This window comes from Monodelphis domestica, chromosome 4 (genome assembly GCF_027887165.1).
Source record: "Monodelphis domestica isolate mMonDom1 chromosome 4, mMonDom1.pri, whole genome shotgun sequence".
NCBI classification, from domain to species: Eukaryota; Metazoa; Chordata; class Mammalia; order Didelphimorphia; family Didelphidae; genus Monodelphis; species Monodelphis domestica.
This window is the reverse complement of record NC_077230.1, coordinates 139,489,288-139,515,718: the sequence shown is the minus strand read 5'-3', so window position 1 is coordinate 139,515,718 and position 26,431 is coordinate 139,489,288. Positions and strand designations below refer to the sequence as shown.

The following is a 26,431-nucleotide window of genomic DNA, read 5'->3' as shown; positions in this document are numbered from 1 at the left end:
ACCTAGTTCTTTTCCATTTTTTTTATCTTTTTGGGATACAGACATAGTAATGGTATAACTGAATCAAAGGCTATACATTCTTTTATGCCCTTTGGGCATAATTCCAAATTGCCCTCCAGAATGAATGGATTAATTCACAACTCTAGCCCTTGTATTTCTATACACAATATGCCTGAAACATAGGGATAGGATATAAATTAGACCTATGATCTTCTTGGAATAGAGAATTCCTATGTGAGAAAACTCCTAATGTAGCAGTTAAATATTATATTTATCAATTGTTCAATTGATAGGTTATCAACAGTGTGACATGATAGAAAAAATGTAATGCAATCTTGAATTGTGATGAGTTATAATATAAAGAAAATAAGAGGTATAAATGGGTCGCCACATTCTCTCCTAATCAAATTATATCTAGAATATTATCTCTACTTTGAGGTATGTCATTTTTCTTGTTGTTCAGCCATCTTTAAGTCATGACCAATCCTTTGTGGTTCCATTTAGTGTTTTCTTGGCAAAGATACTGGAGTGGTTTGCATTTTTCTTCTCTAGCTCATTTTCAAATGAGAAAACTGAGGCTAACAGGGTTAAGTGTCTGACTCAAGGTCACATAGCTAGTAAATAACTGAGGTTAGATTTGAACTCAGAAAGATGAATCTTCCTGAAGTTGGAGTAGATTTTATCCCCTGTGGCATCTGGCTGTCCATCTCATAACATTTTAGGGAGGATATTAATGAGCTGGAAAGTATCCAGAGGAAGGTGATCAGACTGGCTAAAGAGCTAAAGAAGACCTATTGAAAAAATAGGAAATTATCATTAGCTCATAGAAGAGAAAACTTGGGAACACCTGATAGTCTTCAAATATAAAGGATTTTATGTGGAAGGAGGATTTAGAGATGATGCCTGGCCCCAGAAAACAGAACTAGAAGATATATGAAGACATGAAAGGGAGAGATTTAGTGTCTCTCCATGTGAAAAACTCTGATAATTAGAACTGTGCAAAAGTCAAATAGGGTTCTTTAATAGATTACCCCTCACTCAAATTCTTCAGATAAAGACTAGATTCCTTTTGTTGAAGATATTTTTAGATCCAACTCAACGCATGGTAAAATAGCTTAAATGAGTTTGGGGTTCCTTTCCAACTTTGAGACTATGATAACTGTAAGCTTCAAATATTCTTCTTCAAGTCTTATATTGTAAAAATGGAGATTTGAACCCTGTACTTCAATCCCCAGAAGTCCTTGCTCTAGTTTCCAAGATGCCCTCTAATCTCTGAGATTTTTCACCTGGGCGGGATCAAAAATTTCTATTTAACTGGCTGTAAAAGCCTACTGAGTTCCCTTCCTACTTCCGCTTCCAAGCAGACGCAGCTCTCCACCTAACAGGCAAGATGTGAGTGATTGTGAATGGGCTCTCTGGGCCTAGACATGTGCTTTCTTAATTGTGCTTTCTTAAGTTCTTAAGCTTTAATAAACCTCATAAAAATATAATACTTCTAGCAGAACAAAACTAATTTTTACATGCCATGGTTTGGCAGTTTTAATCTTAACAATATGCCATTCAAATTTTGAAATAATTGTTTCTCCATAAACGAGAAAAGAAGACAGGAAGTGGAGAGCTTTAAGTTCCAGGTAGAGTAACTTATATTTGATCCTAGAGGCAATAGGGAACAACTGGATTTGATTCCTATAGCTAAAATTAGGTTTTCCTTGTATAATTTCATTTTTATGTTGATGGCCATATTTTTTTTACATTTTAACTCATATTAGCAATTATTTACACATATTGTATATCTACTCAGGAATTATATTCTTTTAGGGAATATATCTTTTTGAATTTTACCCAGAGCACCACTTAGCATGGCAAATTTTGGTGATTTTTACATTTTGGAAGGAATGAATGAATCATCCTTTTGACTTCTTTATTTTACAAGTGAGAAAACTGAAACCTAGGAAGACTAAATAGTTTATTACAATAGATTATTTAGTAGTAGAAATGTAACTCATGCTCAGGGTTCCTGGCTTATGCGAGAGATCTTTCCTCTTCATTACCTACTTATCTTTTTATACTACTACCTCAGTCTACTTGGAAAAAATGAGAATAAATCCTTTTTCATCCATATAGAAAAGTAACATAAACATGTAAAAGTAGAAATATTAGCTAAATACATAATGCTGTTGAGTTTCTTAATTTGTAGGTCCTTTTTGGGACACTATGTTCACATTACACACCAATTTGACCACCATTAATAGTCAAGTGATTCAGAATATCAGTGAGAAAAAGTCATTTTAATAATGTTGAAGTACCAAAACATCTGAATGACAGATTAAATCTTTGTGTGCTAAAATGTCTTGGTACAGTAGAAATCTAATTAGCCACATTCAAAAAGCATATTCCAATCTTCTTAGTTCTTTTTCATCTTAAATAAACCAAGAAAAAATAAAAAAGATAAAATAATTAATTTGAAAGGACTTTTACAATTTTTGTGAGACTGTTTCACCCAGTTTCTACAGCAGAAGTGAGGAATGATATGATGTAGGAACATCCTTAACTCTCCTTAAAAGTCCATTGCTTACTTGTGATATAAAATCAATACATCTTCCCTCCCATCCCCTTCCCCTTGGTGTTCTCTGTTTCCAACAAGCCTATGTGTCTGTATCCCAGCAACAGAAAAATTCCCCACTGATTTTCAATAAAAGTATTTCTGTCTGCCAGCATAGCACAATTTTTTTTAAAATTCAAATTATTTCTTTATAAAAATTTAAATCTTTTCATTTCTGTATTGTAAAGATTGTGTAGGATGTAATTTAAAAGAAAGAGGAAAATTCATCCCATGAATATAATAAATGTAAAAGCATAATAAGAAAAATGTGGGGCAAGTTCTCAATAGCTTATAGCATGATTTAGATGCTAATATGTCCTATTAACAAGTTCTTTTTTTTTTAATTTTCAGTATATTACCTACTTCAAGTACTAGGCCAGTGGCGGGGGAGGGGAAGGAAAAGAACATATTCACAAGAAACTGTGAAAAATTCGTTCTTTAAAATATCCGTATTATCTAATATTTAAATGAATGAGTTGGATGATATTTAATGCTACAATATTTTTGATGTTTTTTATCTTATCTAAGGTGGAAATATATGTCGGGCTGATGAGTACCTTTGCAATAATTCACTCTGCAAACTACATTTTTGGGTGTGTGATGGAGAAGATGATTGTGGAGATAACTCTGATGAAGTTCCTGAAATGTGTGGTATGGTTTTTCAATTAGTTGTCACATTTATTTTTCCCTTAGAATATAATGTTCTCACATGAATCAATGTATTGGAACAAGATATTACAAATTTCAATTACTGGGTTACATGGAGGAGAAATCATCATGATTTTCATCACAATTAGTAGTATACATTTTATGATTTTCCTAAACCTATGCTTACATATATCAACTCTATTCCAAAGATAGATTCTCTCCTGCATTGGATGATTTAAGGCAGTTTATCGTGTTGAAGTGTATAAGCAAAAAGTTCTTTTAAGAAAATTGTCATCATATAGAGCTAATATTAATGCTAAGACTGATGAACAGATGAGTGTGTATATACATATATATAATATATGGGGGTGTGGGGGCGTGTTATCTATGTGTGTGTGTGTGTGTGAAAACTAACAAATAAAAGAATCATCTCATCTCCATCAGTCATCGATGAATAAGAATATTTAGAGAAGATAAAGAATACCGGAAACATAATTTATGGGGAAGAATGGTGAAACTAAGTTATTTGACATTGTAAACCAAGAAATCCAACATCCCTGATGTTCTGTAAATCATTGCTACTTCACTTTATTCATGGACCTCATTAACATTTATTTTCATTTGCATGCTGAACCTATAATATAATTGCACATGTGCATATCATCAGATTGCTGACTCTCATGTTCTGAAGGGGCAATTCACCCTTTTTTTCCCATTCTTCACATCTAATATTAGTGTAGGAGCATAATTTCACCTTTAATTTAATGAGAAATGTAACCACTTTGGACACAGCTAAATAACCCTTAAGGTGAATAGAAAAACCCCAACTGTACTTAAAGTCTGTATGCAAAGTTAAAGCTAAATTTCATGATGCATGGTGACATTGGAGATGGACATTAATGAAAAAGTGAAGCAAGCTGATTTTCAGCAACAACATTTACAGCTTAAAGGAACTTCCTTAGAGAATTTTCACTACAGTGCTCAGAGATTTATTCCCAGTCCCCATTCTGATCTTCCCTATGATCATAAGAGACAAAAGAGGGCCTATTGAGCTCACTGTATTTCTGAATTAAAATAGAATGCAAAGGTTGTGATTTCATGGCCCACATATTTCTATATTTACTAATCTATATGTCTTTTATTATTTCAGGTGTATTAGGTGCATATTTTTGAGTGTGTGTGGGTTTGGGTGGATTTTCACTCTCCTTTTGGTCTACAGAGCTAGCTAGAAAAAAAGGAGCACAAATTACTATAGGGCTAAGTAATTTAATAAAATATGCTTGAATCCAACCCAATCCAAGCAAGAGTTCTAGGAGACAATCTACACAGGGTTGCCCTAAAGCTTTAGAGTTCCTAGGTTGAACCTATTGAAACGTTATTGTATTTTCTGCATCATCTCTTCATGGAGAAAAGGGAATATAATTTGTTAATGGAACCCCAGCAATGAACCCAATAGTAATATGAGCCATACCCCAGATTCATCAGAGTGGATCTTCTGAACTTGTGTGCCACTCTATGGGGCTCAAGGTTAGGGAGTGTTCTACCATAGACAGGAGGCTGTTATAAAACCATTATGGAGTGATCAGACATATAGGTATATGTGGACAGTTTCCCTTGGGATAGATTCTCCTGTATTTAAAGTAGAGGTGCATAACTATCACTATGCTACTTAGGCTCCTTCCTAATGTTGTTATTCATTAAAAGATAAGAAAGATAATGACGCATAGAAGTAAAAAATTAATGAGAGGGAGAAGGATGAGCAGAGAAAGAAAAAAGAGAGAGGATTTCTTATAGATTTTCTACGTAGCAAATATTCACAAGTACTAATAATTACTAAATTGTCCCATGTGCACATACATGGACACAGAGAAATATTACTTATCATATATGATAGGAGATAAATTCTTATAGCTCTGGTATTTCTAGAATGGTGAGGCTTGTTTCATTTTCTTTTCAGTAGGTGGCCTGATTTTCCCCATACAATGTGGTGCCTATAACATATGCTCTCCCAAAATTGTATGCTGTGTGAAATTACTCTTTGGGATAGCTAAGTGTCCTGCTACCATGTATATAAATTGTAGGTATAATTTAATTTGGTACACTGAGTGAAGTCAGCTAAGATAAGGTATCTTATCCTTATGAGAGCATGTAGGTTGGCTCTTTTACTGATCTTGAGGTAGGCCCTCTATTATATAGTCAAATAATAGATATGCCTGGACTTTATGTGACATTAAAATGAGTCAGGGGAACAAATAGTATATCCTGTGTTTAATAGAAATCATCAGACGCATAAGCTTCTAACACTGCATATTTTTTTCAATTTCCAAAGAGAGATAATTTCCACAATAAAAAGAAGAGTAGTGTGTATATATGAGAAAAGAAAAAATATCAAAGGAGGAAAAAATGACTATTTAAATTGTTTCCAAATATTCTATTTGGTTTTTCTTTCTTGCAGCAAAGTTTCCATGCCCACCCACTCGCCCCTACAGATGCAGAAATAATCGTGTGTGCCTTCGACCTGAGCAGATTTGCAATGGGATTGATGACTGTGGTGATAACTCAGATGAAGATCATTGTGGTGGTAATTTTATTTTATTTGGAATTCATTCCAAACCAGTGGCAACAGCAAGCTTAATTTAATGGTTATTGGGCATTGAATTCAAATTTTCCAATTAGTTTAGAGAAATAAAAAATGCTTCTGAGCATTTCTGAGGGTATTTCATCCAACTACTTTGGATTAAAATATTTAAATATTATTAAATTTGCAGTGTCTACAGAGAATATTCAAAGGAAATAATACTAATACTGAGTATTTATATAGTACTGTAAGATTTCCAAAATACTTTATATGTGTGAGCTCATTTGATCCTCACATCAACCCTGTGAATAGATGCTTTTATTATACTCATTTTGCAAATGAAGGAAAGAGAAGCATGGAGATTAAGTGATTTGTCTAAAGTCACAGAGCTAGTAAGTGTCTGAGGCAAGATTCAGATTTAAGGTCTTGTTGACCTCAAGTCCCACACCTCATCCACTTTACTACCTACCTGCCTCAGTATGCATATTTACTATGTATATGATGAATTTTGTTATTATTTTTTCTAGCTCTGTGAAATAATTTGGGGGTAGTTTAATTGGCGTGGTACTGGATAAGTAAATTGATTTAGAAAGAATTGACAATTCTATTCTATTGGCTTGGCCCAATTCTTTAGACCTGATTTTGTTTGTGTGAAAAGCATTTTGTACTTGTGATCATATAGTTCCAATGTTTGTCCTGGCAAGTAGATTCCCAGATATTTTATATTGTCTATAGTTATTTTAAAGGGGACTTCTCTTTCAATCTTTTGCTGTTGGGCTTTATTGGTAGCATAGAGAAATGATGGTGATTTTGTAGATTTATTTTGCATTTTGCAGCTTGACTAAAGTTCTAATTGTTTCAATTATTTTTTGGTGGATTCCCTAGATCTTTCTAGTTATACCAACATATCATCTGCAAAGATTGAATTATTTCTTCACTGCAGAGTCAAATTCCTTCATTTGTTTTTCTTATTGCTATTGCTAGTTTTTCTCGTACAATGTTGAATAGTAGTAGTGAAGATGGGAATCTCTGTTTCACTCCTAATCATATTGGAAAGACATTTAGTTTATCACTATTACATATATATGTTTGCTGATGGTTTTAAATGCATACTATTTATTCAGCGTATGATTATGTATGTATATTAGATAAAGAGGGTGGCTTGTATAGTGAATAAAATGCAGTTTGGTGTCAAGGATCCTTGTGTTCAAATCCTATCTCTGTAACTTAATAATTGTGTGATCCTGGGCAAGTCACTTTTACTGAATAAATTCTGATATCCAATAATTCATTGAAACGTTGACAATCTATACTGGCACCAGGAAATGTTCTTATGTTGATGAAATCACATATTCTCATAAATATCTGTTTGTGTTTATAGGTATGTGTATGTGCACATATACATTTATGAATATGATATACGACTGTTCAAATCAGATAGAAATGTGGGCCACTAATCTTTATATAAGATTCCCTGAATACCACATATTGACTTATTTTTTAAAATGCACTGTTATCTGTTTTATTTTATTTTTATTTCTTCTATTAAACATTTCCAAATTACATTTTAATCTGTTTCTGCATGTGGTCAGGAGTGTTACAGGTCACCTAGAACCTATGGATTCTGCAACATAATCATATATAGTGCATGAGGAAGTGAACTTTGTGTTAGAAATGCCTAAATCTCAATTCTATTAATCTGTTTTATGACCCTGGTCAAGTCATTAAACTTCCATATGCTTCATTTCCCTCATCTGTAAAGTAAAAGGTTTAGACTCAATGATCTCCAAGGTCCTTTCTCACTTTGCATCAATAATCTTCTGATCTCTTGCATCACCATATCTTTTATTGTTGTTGCTTGCATGTAAGAAATATCCAAAAACTATCCGTCAATTTATCAGATGATTAAAACATTCCTTGCATTTGTTTATAATTGTATAGATAAACTTACCTATAAAACAAGACCTTGTAAAAAGGATGAGTTTGCTTGTAGTGATAAAAAATGCATACCAACGGAGCTACAATGTGATCGCTTTGATGACTGTGGAGATGGGTCAGATGAACAAGGCTGCAGAATAGGTGAGTTTGCTTAGGGTTGACCTACATTAAATCAAGTAACCCTAATCTTTGTGGGGAGAACAAAAGTAGCATCTCAGAGGAAGGAAGGGACTTCAGAAGTCCACTAGCCCAGTTTATATCAGCCCGTAGGCGTCCAGTGATAGGAACTTGCTTCCTCCTTCATCTGTGCATTCCCATTGGGGAAAATAGAAATAATTGGGGACATAGACATTAGATCAGTCTCTCTCAAACACATGCTTCACTCTTCCTCATTCTGTGTTATATGGACAAAAAGATACCTCTTGCAACTTGCTGTAAACAAAGTCTAACTACTTTCAAAGGCCTCATTAAAGCAACCCTTTGTTTTAAGAGTCTCTTAAATTACTTTAAGTAATTAACAGGGAGGGGGAAAAGATAACATCCAACTAAGTACTCTCATTAAACTGGAAAGCCTGTTCACTTAAGGACTACATTTTGAGCCTTTGAACCTGGAAATTTTATGTCTGGAACTTTTATGAAAAAAAAATTGAAGGCAATATTTAAGGCAGATATAAAAAACAAAATCAGTTTTGGGTCATAGTGCAAATGAAGGCCATTCCCTCTTTTCTTATTTTCAATAGTTTCTTAGTTGTTTAAAGCATAATTTCATTCTCTGGGATGAGTTTTAGAAAGTTGTAGGAGCTACATCCTATATGTTAGTAATTTTACATTTTGCTACTATTGGCAATAGTGTATAATTTTCCTGTACCAGAGAAAATCACTGAGCTCATGACCAAATGGCATGTACAAACTGTTTTTAAAAATACACATTTAAAAAGGGCTGGGTATCTCAGTGTATAGAGATCCAAGCCTGGAGACAGGAGGTCCTATGTTCAAATCTGGACTCAGACACTTCCTAGCTGTGCGACCCTGAGCAAGTCACTTAAAACCCCATGGCCTACCCCTTATGGCTCTTCTGCCTTAGAACTGATATTCAATGTGGATTCTGAAAGAATCCATTTAAAGAAAAATACATATAAAAATAGTAGCTGGTTTATACATTTTGGAGGCTTTTTTCCAATTCCTCACTAAATGATGAAAAAGAACCCACCTAAAATGGGTAATATAAAGAGAGAGTAGACCCAGTCTGATGCTTATCCAGATCCCAGTTATGTACTATCAGATGAACAGTAACCCCTGGGAGGCCTTGGAAACTGTGTTCTTCTGAAGCATGTCTCCAGAAAACTGTGTTCCTAGCTCTGTCTCCCAAAAACCCCACAAAGCGTTACAGATGTAGAAGGAGAACGAAGAAATACTGCTTCTCCTGTCAAAGGCCTCTCTGTAACCTTTCCTTTTGTCAAATAATACCTTCCCAATAGGGCGGCCTTGTGGGCTCCCACCAGCAGCAGGTCTTGGAAACAGCTTGAATATGTGGCTAATGACACCATAACATATTCTATCTAAATTATATTAGCTCTGAGTTAACCCACTTCTTTTCTGTTTATGCACCTTTCGAAAGGCTAAGGGATCATAAGGAATGAAAGCTATAATCTTATGCAATACAAAAAGAACAATCTAGGGAGAAAATTAATATCATTTTCAAATAAAATAGATGCAAAGCTCTCACATCAGGAATTAGAATATATTAGATTTGACCATACATTTTTAATCCTAGTTCCCACTGAATATACCTGTGAAGATAATGTGAATCCATGTGGAGATGATGCATATTGCAATCAAACACAAACATCTGTTTTCTGTCGTTGTAAGCCTGGATTTCAGAGAAACATGAGAAACAGACAGTGTGAAGGTATGGTATATTTCATAAACAGCTTGCTCTTAAATCTTTGGGTTATGAGATGAATCCTAAAACTGCTAAATTGCAAGATGACAAGGGATTGATTTTCATAAAAATTGTATGTGATAATGTGACACCATATTACTTATGAGAGTAGAGTCCCTGGGGTCAAGCATGAGTTTATTAGACAGCTGAACTGCCATTTAGGATAGAGTGCCCTTTGAATAGAAGCCTCAGACCTGGAGGAACTGGATTGTTTTGTTCTATCTTTGCTTTTGTAATGCAAATAAAGAAATTTCTATTCCAGGAACTATTGGAAAATTAGGTTCATTTCATAAAAGATATATTTTTGTTGACCCAGTTCTATAGAGTTATGAAAGTTTTTTTTTTAATTCCCTGTCACTATATGTATACTGTGACTCAGATAATATTTTAGGGCTTAAATATATTTTTATTTTAAACCAGTGTTATAGACTAAATTGATATTTGCCAACCCCTGTCCAGAATGGTTAATACCCTCTTAATATATATGACAGCCACTGGGAGTGATTAAATCATATGCTATGATTTAGAGTTATCTGAATGTTCTTTTTTTTGTGAGAGTGGGAGAGGAGAAATGGTGGGTGGTCAGGTCAGTGGTATTATTATTTTTTTCTACATTAGTATTGATGAATGAAAATAGACTACATGAGTTTTCTTTGTAATCTGATTAAAATGACAATAACTAATACTCTTTCAATTTAATCATCAAAAAAGTAATTGATGTATTTTATTAGACAAAATAGATTTTTGAAGATGGCTTACAGACAAGCTTTTGAACAAGGCATGGTCTTTATTTCCTAATATTCTTCTGGACACTGATTATTATAGTGCATACAGTTTAATTAGATTTACAAAAGGCTAATGTATATTATATGATTGACAAACTGGTAACCACCTTCCACTTTACTTCCAGTTACTGCTCAGAAATTGCCCTTCTTACTTCTTTTTAATCATGTAAATGAGCATACTCTTTACTCAATTATAGGACCCACTACCTTATTTAATACCCAGAATGTTAATTATACTGCACTGCATGGACAAGGAAATGGAAGAGGACAATATCTAGATGATGTAATTTCAGTAATATTCCATAAAGTATTTGTATTCACCCTTTCAGCATTATATGACTCCTTGAGACCCATTTGTACTTATCTTGGCAAAGAATCTTCAGTGGTCTTCCATTTCCTCCTCTAGTACATTTTACAGATGGAGAAATTGAAGCAAGTAGGGTTAAGTGAGTCACCCAGAGTCACACAGCCTACTAAGTGTCTGAAGACGTATTTGAACTCCAGAAGATGAGTCTTCTTGGCTACAAATCTGGCACTTTATTTACTATTCCTCCCAGCTGCTTAAATAATTCATATGATTGAAATTTGTTTTGAGATAATCATACTGTTGGCAGTAATAATAATGATAGCTAGCTAGTATTTAAATAACACTAAAACTGGCAAAATCATTTACATATATTTTCTCATTAGATCCTTAGAACTACCTTGACAGGTAAGCCTGTTATTGCCCCCTTTTTACTGATAACTAAGACAGTTACAAAGCCTACCCAAGGTCACACAGTTCATGTGTCTTTTAAGACATGATTAGAATTTAGAATTCATATGGTAAAGGTAAGGCAAAGTAGCATGAGACATAATAGTGGAAGGAGAGGTAGAGTGTATGTGTGTGTATGAGGATGTTAATTGTAAAATGGATTAAATTAATATATTCAGTAAAGGGGCACACCATGGTCCCCAAATTTTCTATTGTTTTCTTCTTCCTCTAAATTCCAAAAGATTGCAAAAATGATTCTTACTGATACCTGGGAGCATAATGATTTGTCACACTGAAACAGAATATAGGAATGTAAAGTCAGTTATGTGTCAGATACTAAATGATGCCCATCTGATCAAAGAGGCAGTGTTGTAGTGCAGAGAGAGCTTGCTTCTGAATTAGGAAGACCAGAGAGTTGAAGTCTTACCTTAGACTACCTACTAACTATGAGATCTTGGGACATCAAATATGTGTGTCTCTTTGCATAACCTCTTTAAGATGCACTTTGGCATAGTGGATGGAGATGAAGTGTCATAACCAGGACTGACCTTAGTCAAGTCCCATTGACACATTTTGGCCATGGGACCCTAGGACCTACAAGTAGCAGAGAAAGTACCAAACTCCACTGATGGAGGGAATTGCACCACTAGAGAGTTCCCTATCTATTAAAAATTCAGATCTAATCTCAAGTCATCATATTCTTTTCTTGTCAAACAAAAGGGAAACCATTTGGCCATTTTATAGTTATGAACTCTAACCATAAGCAGTTGGAAAAGCTGAATTTTGATAAACAAAGGGAAATCAGAGAAAAAGGTTTTGGATAAATGAAAATATTTGCAAATGTTTGAAAAAGGTGATCTCATAGTAATCAGGGCAAAAAATAAAACTAAATTGCTAACAAGAATGCAGTGAAGAGTTATGGGAAAGCTATGGTGAACTCAGCCAAAAGCATAAAAAAAAGTTTTTATTCATATATTCCATGGGGGTGCACAAGAGAAAATTAAGGATACCAAATTACAGGAATCAAAAAAAAGTTGGCTTGTTGCTGATGCAAAAGTTCCCCACATTATGAAAATACATTTCTAGACTATATTTATGACAGAACTGATGTCATTTTTTTATCCTCTAGATCTCAATGAATGCTTGGTGTTTGGTGCCTGCTCTCAACAATGTGTTAATATGAAAGGGTCATATAAATGTGTGTGTGATCAGAATTACAAGGAAAAGAATAATACCTGCACAGCAAAAGGTAAGGTTATAAATATTATTCTAATGTTACTTTTTTATTTAAAAATCACATCAGGTAATTGGTGAAATGCATCTTAAGCAAATATATTTTCATCTACTTAACTGTAGTTTCATTCTCAAAATGAAAAAAGAAGCCAGATGTTTTTAATACATATTGATAAGTATCTTGTGTTGTCATAATTATTAACTTCAAATAAGATATTATTTTAAAATACCTCTTTCTCAAAAACAGGTTGACTAAAGAAAAAAGTCCTTTGTATTTTAAGCAATGATCAAAAGTAGTTAAAATTTGATATTCTGTTACAAATGTCTTAACACGATGCCTAATCTTAGTGTATATGGGAAATTATTGGGCCACTAGGAAAAGCATTTAGTATTGACAGTACTATCTGTAGAAAAGAATTTTAAATGAGGACTTTAATGGTTTTAGTCCAAATTCAGTATTCTTGCTCTCATTCCTCTTCCCCTTCATTCATAAAAATAGGTTTTCATTAAACACAAAGGTATAGAATTAAAGAGTTTAAAGGAGATATTTATGCTTATCCACAGCTTGTGTCATTCACAAAAAAATACTATGATTAGTGAAATCACATGCATAGTCCCTGACATGATTTGGGAATGGGTTATTATAAATAATTATGCTTCTTCACAAAATTACTCTAATTAAACATATATGTGATTGAATACATTTAGCCCCAAACTGTATGCAAATATATAATGAAATTCCTGGTGCAAGAATGTCTTTAATCAACTTGATCATAATTTGTATGTGACTTACATGAAGTGTCACTTAGCTGTTGTTTCTACTTACCTAGGATCACCTAACTGGCATCCAAAAAAGGATTTGAATCCAGATCTTTCTGACTCTAAATTGAGCACCTAATTATGTCCCACAGCTTTTATGTTGAGCATAAATTAACTTCTGTTAGATTTCTTATAAAGCAATTCAAAATGATTTAATACCTCAAGGTCACCCTCATGCCAATAAATTATGTTTGACTTTCATTGTACAGAAATAAATTGATCAAAGTTCCATACAATAGAATTCCATTTAAGAGAGAATTCAAAATATATTTCTGTGGGCTGCTCAGATTGCTAAGGTAATTTTGATTAGGGGAAAAAAGAACTTTGGATTTCTTAACATAGTATCTGAATCTACTGTCATGAGTACCAAATATTAATAAAGATGAATGTTTAGATGCAACTATTATTTAATAAGAATTGAGATTCTGTGAGTTATACAGAAACATTAAAATAAGTACATTTAAATATGCTATATTGTAATTTAGTGTTTAGAGAAATTGAATATTCTTTCCATGAATGATGCTTTTATGTAAATATGCAAAATTTTGATCAATGATGAATTGATATGTCTATATAGACATTAGAATTCTTAAAACAGGAAAGCTAAGGGAACAGAGTAAAATGACCTGATTTTAAGTAAAGATCCTGTGTTAGCATGAAAATGCCACATAATTGAAAAATAAGATACTTGCCTTTACATTAGTTGAAATTGATTTTATTTTTGTATTTCGTTATAATAATCTCCAGGCTCTGAAGATCAAGTTCTCTACATTTCTAATGACACTGATATCCTGGGTTTTATATATCCATTCAACTACAGTGGCGATCATCAACAAATTTCTCATATTGAACATAATTCAAGGATAACAGGGATGGATGTATATTATCAAAGGGATATGATTATTTGGAGTACTCAGTTTAATCCAGGAGGAATTTTCTACAAAAGGGTCCATGGAAGAGAAAGAAGACAAACTACAAGTGGTTTGATTGTAAGTAGAGAGCTTCAAAATTCTAAAGCTACATATACCCATTTAATAGAAAAAAATAAAAAGCCACCATGAGGAATCATCTGCCTAACAGTTTGTAGCACATTAGAGTTACCCTAGAGAGTACTCAATCAGTAACTAACTGTCCCAAAGTGATGAAAAATAAAAACATGTTCCTGATTACTTAATATTTGCAGCTGTCTGAGGTACATCTCCAGTTATGTGTTTTTTATGTATTTAGGTTTTAGTGGGTGTATTAGAATTTCTAGATACTGAAAAATGACATGAGCCTTTTTGAACATTTCATGAAATTCAAAGCTTACTATTTATGTTTGTTGGTGTGTTGATTTTGATTAAAAAGCTTTGTGTTAGAAAGCCACTAAAAATGTTACAAAACAGCAAGAAAAACCCAAACAAAAACAGTTAGTGCTCCAGTTACTTTCTGATGATTGTGCAAAATCCCTAAGAAGAATGAGTTTCGTAGAGCATCAGACTATATGCTATTCTCCTGACATATGATAGGCATGTTTATTATTGTGGTTACTTCTTTCAAGAAAAAGAAACTACAGTATTTGTTTAGATTTGTCAACACATACTACATCCTTCCTTGTTGCAGGGCATGCCAAGTGATTCTGTATTGTATGATTTGGAGCAACCCAAGAAGAAAATGACAGATTAATACTTATTTTTATGGGGCCTGACCCACTCCCATACTACCAAAAAGTCAAGTTCTATCTCAGCAGGATATAATTCAAACTCTGTGTTAGAAAAACATCCCTGATGTCTTTCTATCTTCAGGCATTATTCTGTCTGTGAGCAGCAAGCAGTGCATTTTGCAATAGTAGTGCCAAAATGATATAAAAGAAGCTGGTACACTACCATAAGAATGGGACCATATTTGCATATGGTACCATAATTGGTAGTAGATAAACAGAAATCAGGCAAGCTAAAGCTCTTTATTTCTTAAGTGAAACAAATGGTATCATTTAAAGAAGGGAAGTTAGAAACTGGAAAGGTCAGTAGGTCAGTGGCTCTGTAGTCAGAGGACCTGGTAGGATGCAAAGTCCACTTCTAAAGTCCACTGCCTAGATGACCTTGGGGATGTCAATGAACTTACCTAAGGCTCATTTTCCTCAAGGGTAAAATGAGGAGGTTGGCCTAAATGACTTCTGAGGGCCATCTACCTCAAGAACTATAATCATATACATTGTTGTTGCTGTTCGGTTTTTTCATTCTTACCCAATTCTTTATGATCCTATTTGGGGTTTTCTTGGCAAACATACTGGAGTGGTTTGCCATTTCCTTCTCTAGTTCATTTCACAGGTAAGGAAACTGAGGCAAACAGGTTTAAGTGACTTGCTCAGGGTTACATAGCTTTTAAGGGTGCTCAGGGAGCTCAGATTTGAACTGAGGAGAATGAGTCTTCCTGATTCTAAGCCTGGCACTCTATCCACTGCCTCACCTAACTGCCCTTGTAATCCTATAAGTACCCAAACCATAATTCTGATCAACATATTTAGAATTTTTAAGTGTTTTGGTTAACAACATATTTGAACACGATATAAAATCATTCAAATTATATATGTTCCTGGTGTAACAAGAAGTCATCTAATCCAATTGTATCAGAAATAAAATAAAAACAGAAGGCATGAAACCATATACAAGAGTCCCTGGAGTACATAGTGACTTAGAAAAGCACACATTAGTATTAACCATTTTTATTTGACTGATTTGATTTATTGTATTTGTTGATTTTATTGATCTATTTTCCTAAGTATTTCAGGAACATATCCTTAATCTCATTTAGGCCCTTGTGAGAATGTTGTGGCCACAATGGAGCCTCTGGAAAATGTATCATACACCTCTCACTTAATCTATTATCTACAGAAATGTAGATAATCCCAGGACTAATTGATAGTGTCATTTTTAAGGGTACAAAGTTCACAGATACTTCAAGAGGCATCCTCATTTCTTTCATCTCTGTTATCTGTAATAATAGCCTATACCTTTATAGTAGGCAATATCTTTAAGGCAGCTGATAACACAATAAATTCTATTAATATACTTAGTAGCCCTTGAGTTAATTAGATTCATATATATCCCCTAATGTTCATTATTATTAATAATCTTGAAATTAATTATACAGTAAAAACTAACACCAATCCTTCCAATCCTGCCTCATGAAAATCCTGATAGTTTATGATCAGTATCCTTTGTAAACAGTCATTCATGTACTTAAAGATCATGACCACATCACAAGATTATTTCCAGAATTTGTGGCCTGGTTCTTTTAACCCTCAAGTCCTGATTTACATTATTATATTTCTTTCAGTTCTCCATGTTTTCTTTTTTTTCATATAGTCCATTAAAAGAAAGTAAAGGCACAGCAAGGGCATAGACTTCATCAAATGCAAAAGTGGATTATTCTTTGTCTTTTGTATTTCAGACTTCTTTGGTAAATGTCCTATTCCACATTGAGAATTTTAATATAAAAAAAAAGTGATGTGAATGTTTTACCTTGTGGGAGTAGAGCATGGATTTTGATTGACTTTCCCAGGAGTGATGTTAGATTTATACTGGATTATTTCTTGTTCTCTGACCCCTAATGTGACCATCAATATCCACTGAAGAGACAGATGGAAAACATTGTGGATCCAGGGTAAAGCTTGGCAACACAGTGGAATTAACTCTGTAGCTATGAGTATAGTATTAAACATATAAATGTGGCCTCCTTGGCCCCATGATTTAGCCAGTTAAGCTAAATGAGTTGATTCATGCTGAGAATGTCTTCTCTTTAAAAGCTCTCCTTGCTATACTTCTAAAATAATATTAATTCATGCTGGTGTTTGCTTCCAAGATCACTTTTAGAATAAAAAATGTTGAAGATGGAAGAAACCTAAGAGATCATTCAGTCCAATTTCATCATTTTACAAATGAGTAAATAGGTTCAGGAATGTTGTGAATTGACTAAAGTATGAAAGCTAATTTTAGGGGCATCAAGTTTTAAAATTAGGGCAGTTTAATTTCTCTATCAGGATCTTAGTTTTTCTTTATCTTTAAAATTGAGGTTTAAACTAGGTTACCTATCTGGTCCTTGTCAGCCATAGCCATCTGTGATTCTAAAAAGATCTGGGGGGCATAAAGAGACGTAAGTCATGCATTCACTGGGCAATTTCTCTGTATTCCTTTAAAATACCATTTACTTTTTGAAAAAGCTTATTATATTTCTCATACTTACTGTCACCCTGTATAAATATTTTTTTTTACCTGAATGATAGAAACTTAGGACCTATTCATGGGGAGTAAAGGAAAACAAAAAACAAAAAACAACTCAATGGTTCCCTAGGCTGAGTCTGATATATCTGATCTGCTAAGTCCCAGAATATAGGATCATGGATAATGAGTAAATGTGGAACTTAGTGCTTCAGTCAATGAAATAAATAATTGCCTGTGCAATAAGAAGATATCTATGTATCATTTCTATCAACTAAATGTATCATGATTCATCCTGAATTTGCAATGGTAAGGGAACATATTGTTTCACAATTCAAAGGAAAAAATAAATCTTAAAAAGTGAAGACCTTTTCTCCAAATGAACTTTATTAGGAGTTATAAGAACAATATTTCACTTCTGGGAATTTGTTAGAAAAATAGGAATACTAATTGTGATTACAAATCTAAATTTCAAATGAAGACCAAGGGTTATTTATAGTTAGAAGTACTTATGAATTTCTACCCCTCTGGGCAATACAAAATGGATGGATTTTTTTCTTTAACAAAATTAAACAAGTTAAAAACTTAAAAGACTGACATGATTCAATCTATATGTAAAACATAATGAGATTTCTGAATTTGAATTTTAGCAGTCAGAACAGAACATGATAACATTATACAACATTTGTAGATACTTTCTGGCAATTTATCATTTCTAGTATGAAGTGGTGTAAAGCAAAGAGCAGGATGGTAAATGCTTTAAAGTAGGTCAGTGCATGGAAAATGCAAATGACTTTGAAAATATAGATTAGATTTTTACCATCATAATGCTAAATATTCCTGAGACAAATTACTTACCTGAACTACCTGATTTTTAGAAACAAAAATGATCATCACCCTCTTCTGTTTTACATATATATTTATATGTATGTGTTTATGTGAATGATGGATATATACATTATATGCCATCATGTATGCATGTATTTGACAATTATATGATGTTTTTGGACATAGAAAGTACTTTATCCATCATGAACTTGGGATATAGTATGAATATTTTAACCCTATTTTATATAGATCAGGGGAAGAAAACCTTATCAAGTGTAAGAGAATTTCTTGTGGTGTTATATCTGACTTGAACCAACAATACTCTCTGCCTGTGTCTAGGCCACATTGCCTCTTGAAAATATTCTATAATTTACAGTACATTAGTTATCTTTATATAAGTACTTTGCTTTAAAAGGAGAAGCAAGCCGTATATGATTCTTGCATTTCATTTACAATTCTGGAAACAATTTATTGATGTGGAGTCAGAGGGCAAAGGTTTATTTGCCAAGCCTTCTCTTTTTAAGTTTTGTGAACTTGGGACAATTCACTTCAGCTCTATATGCCTCAGTTTTCTTCTCTTTTGAAAGGCAATGATGATATTTATACTTCCCTACTTTACTTTTTTGGGGAAAAAAGCAAATGAGATCACATAAAGTCTTTTTTTTCCTATACCATAAAATGAAATATAAATGTATGAGACAGTCATTATATTTTCTATGATCATTTCCCTAGCATTTTCATCATTATTATTAGTTAGATTAGAACTAATAATAATAATTTTAAATTACATTAAACAAAGATAGCAACATTATATTCTTGATCATGGTTTTCTTTTTTCTTTCCTTAAACATTTCCTAGTCTGAAATTCTTGATGAATGGCAAGTATATATTTCTAAGAAATTCAGATATTGGTAATTAATAATAATAATTTTGCATATATACATATATTATATATATATATATATATGACTCTATTGTTTGACAGTGTTATATACATTTGTTATCTCATTTGATCTCCACAGTAGCCCTGTGAAGTAGGTGCTATTTTTACCTCCGTTTTACAGTAGAGGAAATTGAAGTGAAGTTAGGACAAATGAATTGTCCTGGTGCATAAAACTAATTTTTCTAAGCCCCTAAAAATGTCTTTCCATCATTAATCCCCTAAATTAGACTCTTTATGGCTGCCAATAGAATTTCTCCTGAACCACTAATAATTATTTACATTGTGATGAGATTTATAGACCAGTTAGTTTGACATTGTATCATAATGTGATTTGATTGGAATTGATTCAGTAACCTGAAAGTAATTGGTGCTGATAAATACTCATCAGTTGACTACATTGTTATAGCACAGGATCACAGGTTTGTAGTCAAGAAGGATCTCAGAAGACACCTAATCTGACCAGGAAATCGAGGCCCAGGTAGGCTATATCACTTGCCCAAGAACACAAAACTAATATGTCAGAGACAGAATTTGACCCTACATCCTCTGACTCCACAGAGAATGCTCTTTTTCTTTTAACCATACAATTCTTCCTTCCAGTTCAATTTAATCTAACTGAGCACATATTTATATATAACACTGTGGTAGTCACCAGAGTACAAAGACAGATAAGACAGTGTCAGTAAGTTCCCTAAGGAAGCTGACTATTTAATGGGAGGAGGAGAGGCGACACAGGAAAAAGAGATGTGTTAATAAAAAATAGAATGTTAAATTTGAAAAGGAAAATCACTTTAAGCTAACGAGACCGGGAGGGCTACCAGAAGGAATTAACACCCACCTTGAGCTCTGAAGAATTTGAAACAGGCGGCAGGTCATGTAAGGAGGACAGCTTGAGCCAAAAGCATTGGAGGCAAGAAGTACAACGTGAGAATGGGTGATGGGCGTTAGGTCAGTCTGACAGGAATACTAAGTACATGGGGAAGAATGGAATCAAATTGGGCTGGAAATATGGCTGAGACAAAGTTGTGACCTTAAGTTCAAAGATCAGGAATTTTTACTTTACAAAGTAGTCATTTAAGAACTATCTTGTTGGGGTTTTTTGTTTGTTTTGTTTTTTAAACCCTTACATTCTGTCTTGGAGTCAATACAGTGTATGGCAGAAGAATGGTAAGGGCTAGGCAATGGGGGCTAAGTGACTTGTCCAGGGTCACACAGCTGAGAAGCATCTGAGGTCAGAGTTGAACCTAGGACCTTCCATCTCTAGGCCTGAGTGAGCTACCCAGCTGCCCCCAGAACTATCTTGTTTTATAATTGTAGACCCAACAACAAGCAGAGGGGGCAAAGGATAAAATGCTTCATGATTTATTGATCCTCCCAGATGCTAATATATCTTAGCAATGACTATTAAAAAAAAAACTGGTCACTTTAGGTGGGAGTGGGGGAATTGAAGCTTTCTTAGTAAAGGAATGATATAATAGTGGCACTTAGAAAGAAAGTGCAGGCAATAATGTAAATAATTGGGTGGGGTTGGGCTAGCTTAGAATGGGAAGAAATATTAAAAGCCATTTAGAAGTGGCAGATAGGTGGCTTCAATGGATCAAGATCTATACCTAAAGGGGGCAGCTGGGTAGCTCAGTAGATTGAGAGTCAGGCCTAGAGATGGTGGGGGGGGGTTCTAGATTAAAATCTGACCTCAGACACTTCCCAGTTGTGTGACCCTGGGCAAGTCACTTAACCCCCGTTGCCTAGTCCTTACCACTCTTCTGCCTTGTAAACAGTAAAGTATTGATTCTAAGACAGACATTAAGCCTTTTAAAAAAAAAGTCAATTAGAGGCAAGGCAGAAAAAAATTAGAGAATGAAGAAGAATAGTGGTTGAGGAAGTTGGAAATGAGTAGACAGGTACAAGGATGATTTTGAAGTAGAATGGGCAATTGTTAGCAACTGATTACATGTTAAGGCTAAAGACAATAGAAAAAGCAAAGGTGAATCCAAGGTTTCAAGAAATATCAAGAAAAACAAAACAGATGTTAGGTAGAAGGGAAAACTTTGGATGAGAGAAATAAGTTCAGGTTTAGAAGGTTCCATATTGGTCACGGAAATAAAGCTTCATTAAAGTATTTGCACCAAGACTAAAATCAAAAGAACCTGAATTCAAATGTAGCCTCTGACTTTCACTACCTGAGTAGCCTTGGATAGTTACTGACCCTCCTGGAGCTTCAGTTTTTTCATCTGTATAATTAGGAAATTGGTCTAAAAGAGATCCTTTTTAGGTCTATAACTTTCATCTCCATGAAACTCATAAACTATCATTTCAAATGAAATAACATGTAAAGTGCTTTGCAAACCTTAACGTGTTATGCAATTTAAGCAAGAAGGGGGGAAGGGAATAAAAATTTCTATAGTACCTACTATGTGTCAGACACTATGCTAAGTAAGCATTTTGAAAATATTACTTCCTTTAATCTTTAAAACAATTCTGGGAGGTAGGTACTATTATTATAAAACAGGTGAAAGTAATGCCATACTTCCCACTGCTGTAGAAATTGATAATTATATAGCACAGCATTCCAAAGAAGCCATCAATGAGCATGTAGGTAGCTCAGGGGATAGTGACCTGAGTTTGGAGAAGGGAGGTCATGGGTCCAAATCTGACCTCAGAAAACTTCCTAACAGTATAACTATGGCAAGTCACTTAACCCCAATTGCCTAATCAGTACTGCTCTTCTGCCAATATTAAGTATTGGTTCTAAGACAGCAGGTCAAAGTTTTAAAGTAAGAAACAGAGGAAGGTTCCATGGTTCCATGTTGTGGATCAATGGCAATAGTAGCATCAGCTTCTCCCATCAAGTTTAAAGTGAAGCTAATATATCTGTCTTGTTTTCAGATACATTTAAAGTTAAGTATAGGGGAGCCTCATTCTTTAGGGACGCTAATTATCCCAATGCCACCAAAAATGTGTGTTTGGAATAAATGGAAGTAGCCTGAGAAAGATCATCACTGAGAGCTGTCGGCACACTCACAATGAGCCTCACCACTCCACTTCAGTCTTTCAAAGACTTTAAACATGTACTTATTTAAATGAAGCCAGAACACAGGAACTTCATCACTTCCTTGTCACCTTAAGTTGAAAGAATGTAATGCAAGGAAATGAGGGAGATAGTAAATAAAGCATATTGGCTCTCTATGGCTATATTAGTCAGTCAAGCATTTGTTTACTGTTTACTATTTGAGATTCAGAAAAAGAGCATGGATTCGAACAGATAACCTAGTCTCAAATTGGGTCCACTCTTTCTTAGGTTGTTATTGTTGTTGTTGAATTCATCATATAGATCAGTGGCTCTGTAGACTAGCTTCTCCCTACTACTCCTCTATGCCAATGAAACAGGAATCTTATTGGTTCTTTGCCTGAGTAAGATGCCATTATTGCAGTTACAAAACTATGCTCTTTAGGGGAAATTGAAACTCTCAATGGAAAATACATTGCATTTGAGAAAGTTTGATTTCTTTGGTTTGAATTTTTAATAGCCCATACTCAGTGGGGAGATTCTTATAGCAATCGATAAGTGATTCACAGGCTATAATTTGAGAAACATATTTTTGTTAGTAAACAATCCTTTTGAAAGAGTCTCGTTGACTTTTTATCTAGTAATTTGAGGCAGTTATGGTCTCAACTGAATAAGTGTTTGGCCAGTATGTAGATATGGCCTCTCTCCCACCTTTGTATTCTTTATTATCTTACAAGACATCCACCAAGAAAATAACGCAAAAGTATTTTTTTCCTCCTTGACATAGTGATAACCCTTAATCTCCACCCCTCTCTTTCCCATGCTATAGCTAGGACTCTAAGAAAAATTCTGGGGCCATTTCTTCACTACTTTGAATTGACATTCTTTGTATTCCTTTTATTAAGGTTCTTTTGTCATCTACCTTCCTATTTCTATTTGCTTTGGCATTTCTGTTGTTCCTTTGACTAATAAATTGCTATAACAATTTTTTTAGTATAAAACCTTTAGACACTTTTAAAAGGAACACTCAAAAACATTTTTCTGGGTGTGATACAGGATGCAGTTCCATGACTGCAGTGCATATAAACTTACCCTAAATATTGTAGGATAATATCTCTCTGCATCATTTTTTAAGCTTACATATTTTCTTCTACAAACCTATCTGAAAAGTGATGTATGTGTTAATTGTTTTCCTAGGCAATTTTTGGCACTTTAGTAGAATAATTGAATTTTAAAAATATTTAAAGGTTTGTTTAGTCTTTAATTGAAATCCAGATTTTTTTGTGCCAAAATTTTAAAGTCTTCAGGTAATAAAGCTCCATCTTTAATCTATAGGGCCTTCCAGTGCCAAAGTATGAAAATAAATGAGGAACCCTATCATCTTCCTAGGTAACTGTAATCCTACGAATAATGCTTCTGTTTATTGACTTTTAGCAAAAAGCTTTATAGCAAGTTGCATACAAAGTTATATTCAAATAAGTGGTATATATTATAAAGGGACTCCTTGTAATAAGGTATAATAAGTAGCAAAACACTTTTACAGGTAATACTTCAAAAGATACTTAGGGGTCAATGATTATTTAATGTTTTTATATAAAACAAAAATTGTAATAAATATGATTGTATGAGGGACCAAAAAGTAAAATCCATGCAGTTTGCAAATACTGCAATATTTTAACATTTCTTCTGTCCCAAATATAATCTGATCATTTTTTCTTATATAGATCAATTAATCTAACATAAAAAATATTCTAAGGTACACAATTGAATATCACTGATGGCTAACATGTGATGAGATTATGTTGGAGACTCATGGAGTAGATAAAGAATGACCATTGGAAAAAGAATCCCTACTATGTCTCATCCGGCAAGTAGTTAGAGTTTCCTTGGAGATCTCCATGGAGGGAGAATTTACTACCTCCCAAGAAAGCTGATTGCACTTTTCCTATAAGACTTTCCTTATATCAAACTTCAGTTTGCCCAATTGCCACCTCCACTCAAAGCTCCTAGTTCTGTCATCCAGGTCCCACTTCAACCACATCAATCAGTCAATCAATCAACATTTATTAAGGGTTGACTATGTGCCAGACACTGGAATAAACACTAAGGATATAAAAAGGAGGCAAAAGATAGTCACTGACTCTCAAGAAACTAACAAATTATCTATATATAGGATAAATAGGAAATAAATAAGAAAGGAAATAAAGCACTACAATTTTTTTTTTTAAAAAGGATTGGAAAAGGCTTCTTATATATAAAAGACAAGATTCTAGTTAGAACTTAGAGGGAGCCAGGTAAGCCAGTCCACAGAGATGGGGAGGGAAAGCATTCCAGGCAGGGAGGGAGAGCCAGAAAAAAATGTTTAAAGCAGAAAGATGGAGTTTGGGATTTACTTATATATACCCCCATGTCAATGGATCTAAGAGTCCAGTAGTATATATAGCTTAGATGTTTCACTTTTTAGCAGAGGCCCCTTTAGGACTAATCCATCATTTCTATGCTAATAGCTGTGGTGAGATTTTTGTGGTAATGCTGAGTAATCCACACGTAAATAAAAGAATTAGTATCAAATTTTGTGTGAAGTTGTGAAAAACTGCAAGTGATATGTTTGTCATTTTCAAAGAAGTGTGTGATAATAAGGTAATCTCAAGAGTAAGAGGTTTGGGGGTTTTGGTTTTGGCTCTTTTTTTTTTTTTGGAACCATGCCTAAAGGTTCACAAAACTTTTCATATTCTTTGACCCAACAATACCACTGTAGGTTTGAAACCCAAAGAAATCAAAGATAGGGAGGAAATAGCAATTCTTTTTGTGGGAGCAAACTAGAAACTCAAGGAATATATGTCAATTGTGGAAGGGTTGAATAAGTTGTGGTAGGTGAGTGTAATGGTATACTATTGTACCATAAGAAATGATGAAGAGGATGAGCACAAAAAGAAAAATGAAAAGACCTTTATGAAGTGGTGCAGAGTGAAGTGAGCAGAACCAGGAAAATGTTGTATACAGTAACAACAATAAAGTATGATGACAAATTTTAAATAACTTAACTCAGCAATTTGAGCATCCAAGATAACTTCAAGAGACTCCTGATGAAAAAGGCTTTCTATTACCATAAATGGACATAACTGACAGAGTCTGAATTCAGATTGAAGCATACTATTTTTCTCTTTATTTCCTCCATGAATTTTTCTCTAGTGTGAGTGATGTATGTTTTCTTTTACAACATGAAGAACATGAAAATATGTATTGTATCATCATACATCTGCAACCTATATCTTATTACTTGCCATCTTGGGTAGAGTGTCAGCAGGAGGAGTGAAAGGGAAGAAAGAGAACATGGATCACAAAATGTCAGAAAATGATTATTAAAAATTACATAGACATGTAATGTAAAAATATAAAAATAAAAATGTTTTAAAAGGTAAAAGTTTTTTGCTAACTCAAAAGAATTAAAATAAGTAGCAAAAATCTCTGTAATGAGGCAGAAATTACCTAAGCATTCTCAAATAGAACAGATGGCTAAGTTGAAAAGACAGGTGGACTGGGTCATTCAAAAAAGTAAGATAGTGGCCAAAGAGTTAAATGTAGATAAATATACAGGCTCCTGATAAAAGAAAACTTGAACAAGAGAAAAGTTTTTGCAAGGACTGCGCCATGCATTTTGATTGAATAAACTGAAACAGCAGAACCTTGGCATTTGCCTTGACCTTTGAATCTGGATCATCGGCATTTTTGAGGAAAATACAAATTGCTGATGAAAAGTCATGTTTTCTGTGTGACCTGGAAGCAATAAAGTAACATCAGAGCCTGCAGTTTGGATGGACTCATTCTCCTACATACAGAAATAAATATGCTAAAATCCCTAGTCAAGGCAATGCTTATTTTAAAAAAATAATGAAATTGATTTAAAATTTACATCCAAAGTGTAAGCTATACATCAGGATGATAATGAAGACATGCTGAAGCATTTCAAAAATTCTGGATGATGTAAAGTTAGTAAACTACAGCTTAGTGACTTGATTCTTTACTATAATCATATTCTTCCTCACAACCCACTTTCTAAGAAACCCTTTCTGACCCAAACTGATAATACCTGCTATGATCATCCATGTTATTCACTAGATTTAATTTCAATAATATTTCAGAAAATCAAATCTA

At 33.8% G+C, this 26,431-nt stretch overlaps 1 protein-coding gene across 7 annotated transcripts in view; it reads left to right on the top strand.

Moving 5' to 3' along the window:
* The window catches only part of LRP1B (LDL receptor related protein 1B), a 2,480,145-nt gene that overhangs the window by 2,270,339 nt on the left and 183,375 nt on the right, over window positions 1-26,431 (top strand). For all 7 annotated transcript variants that reach the window (XM_007494117.3, XM_056797188.1, XM_056797186.1 and 4 more), the window contains 6 exons: window positions 3,131-3,253; window positions 5,706-5,831; window positions 7,770-7,907; window positions 9,541-9,675; window positions 12,377-12,496; window positions 14,047-14,288. In XM_007494117.3, coding sequence (XP_007494179.2) covers window positions 3,131-3,253; window positions 5,706-5,831; window positions 7,770-7,907; window positions 9,541-9,675; window positions 12,377-12,496; window positions 14,047-14,288 — 884 coding nt within the window. The remainder of the gene's footprint in view (window positions 1-3,130; window positions 3,254-5,705; window positions 5,832-7,769; window positions 7,908-9,540; window positions 9,676-12,376; window positions 12,497-14,046; window positions 14,289-26,431) is intronic.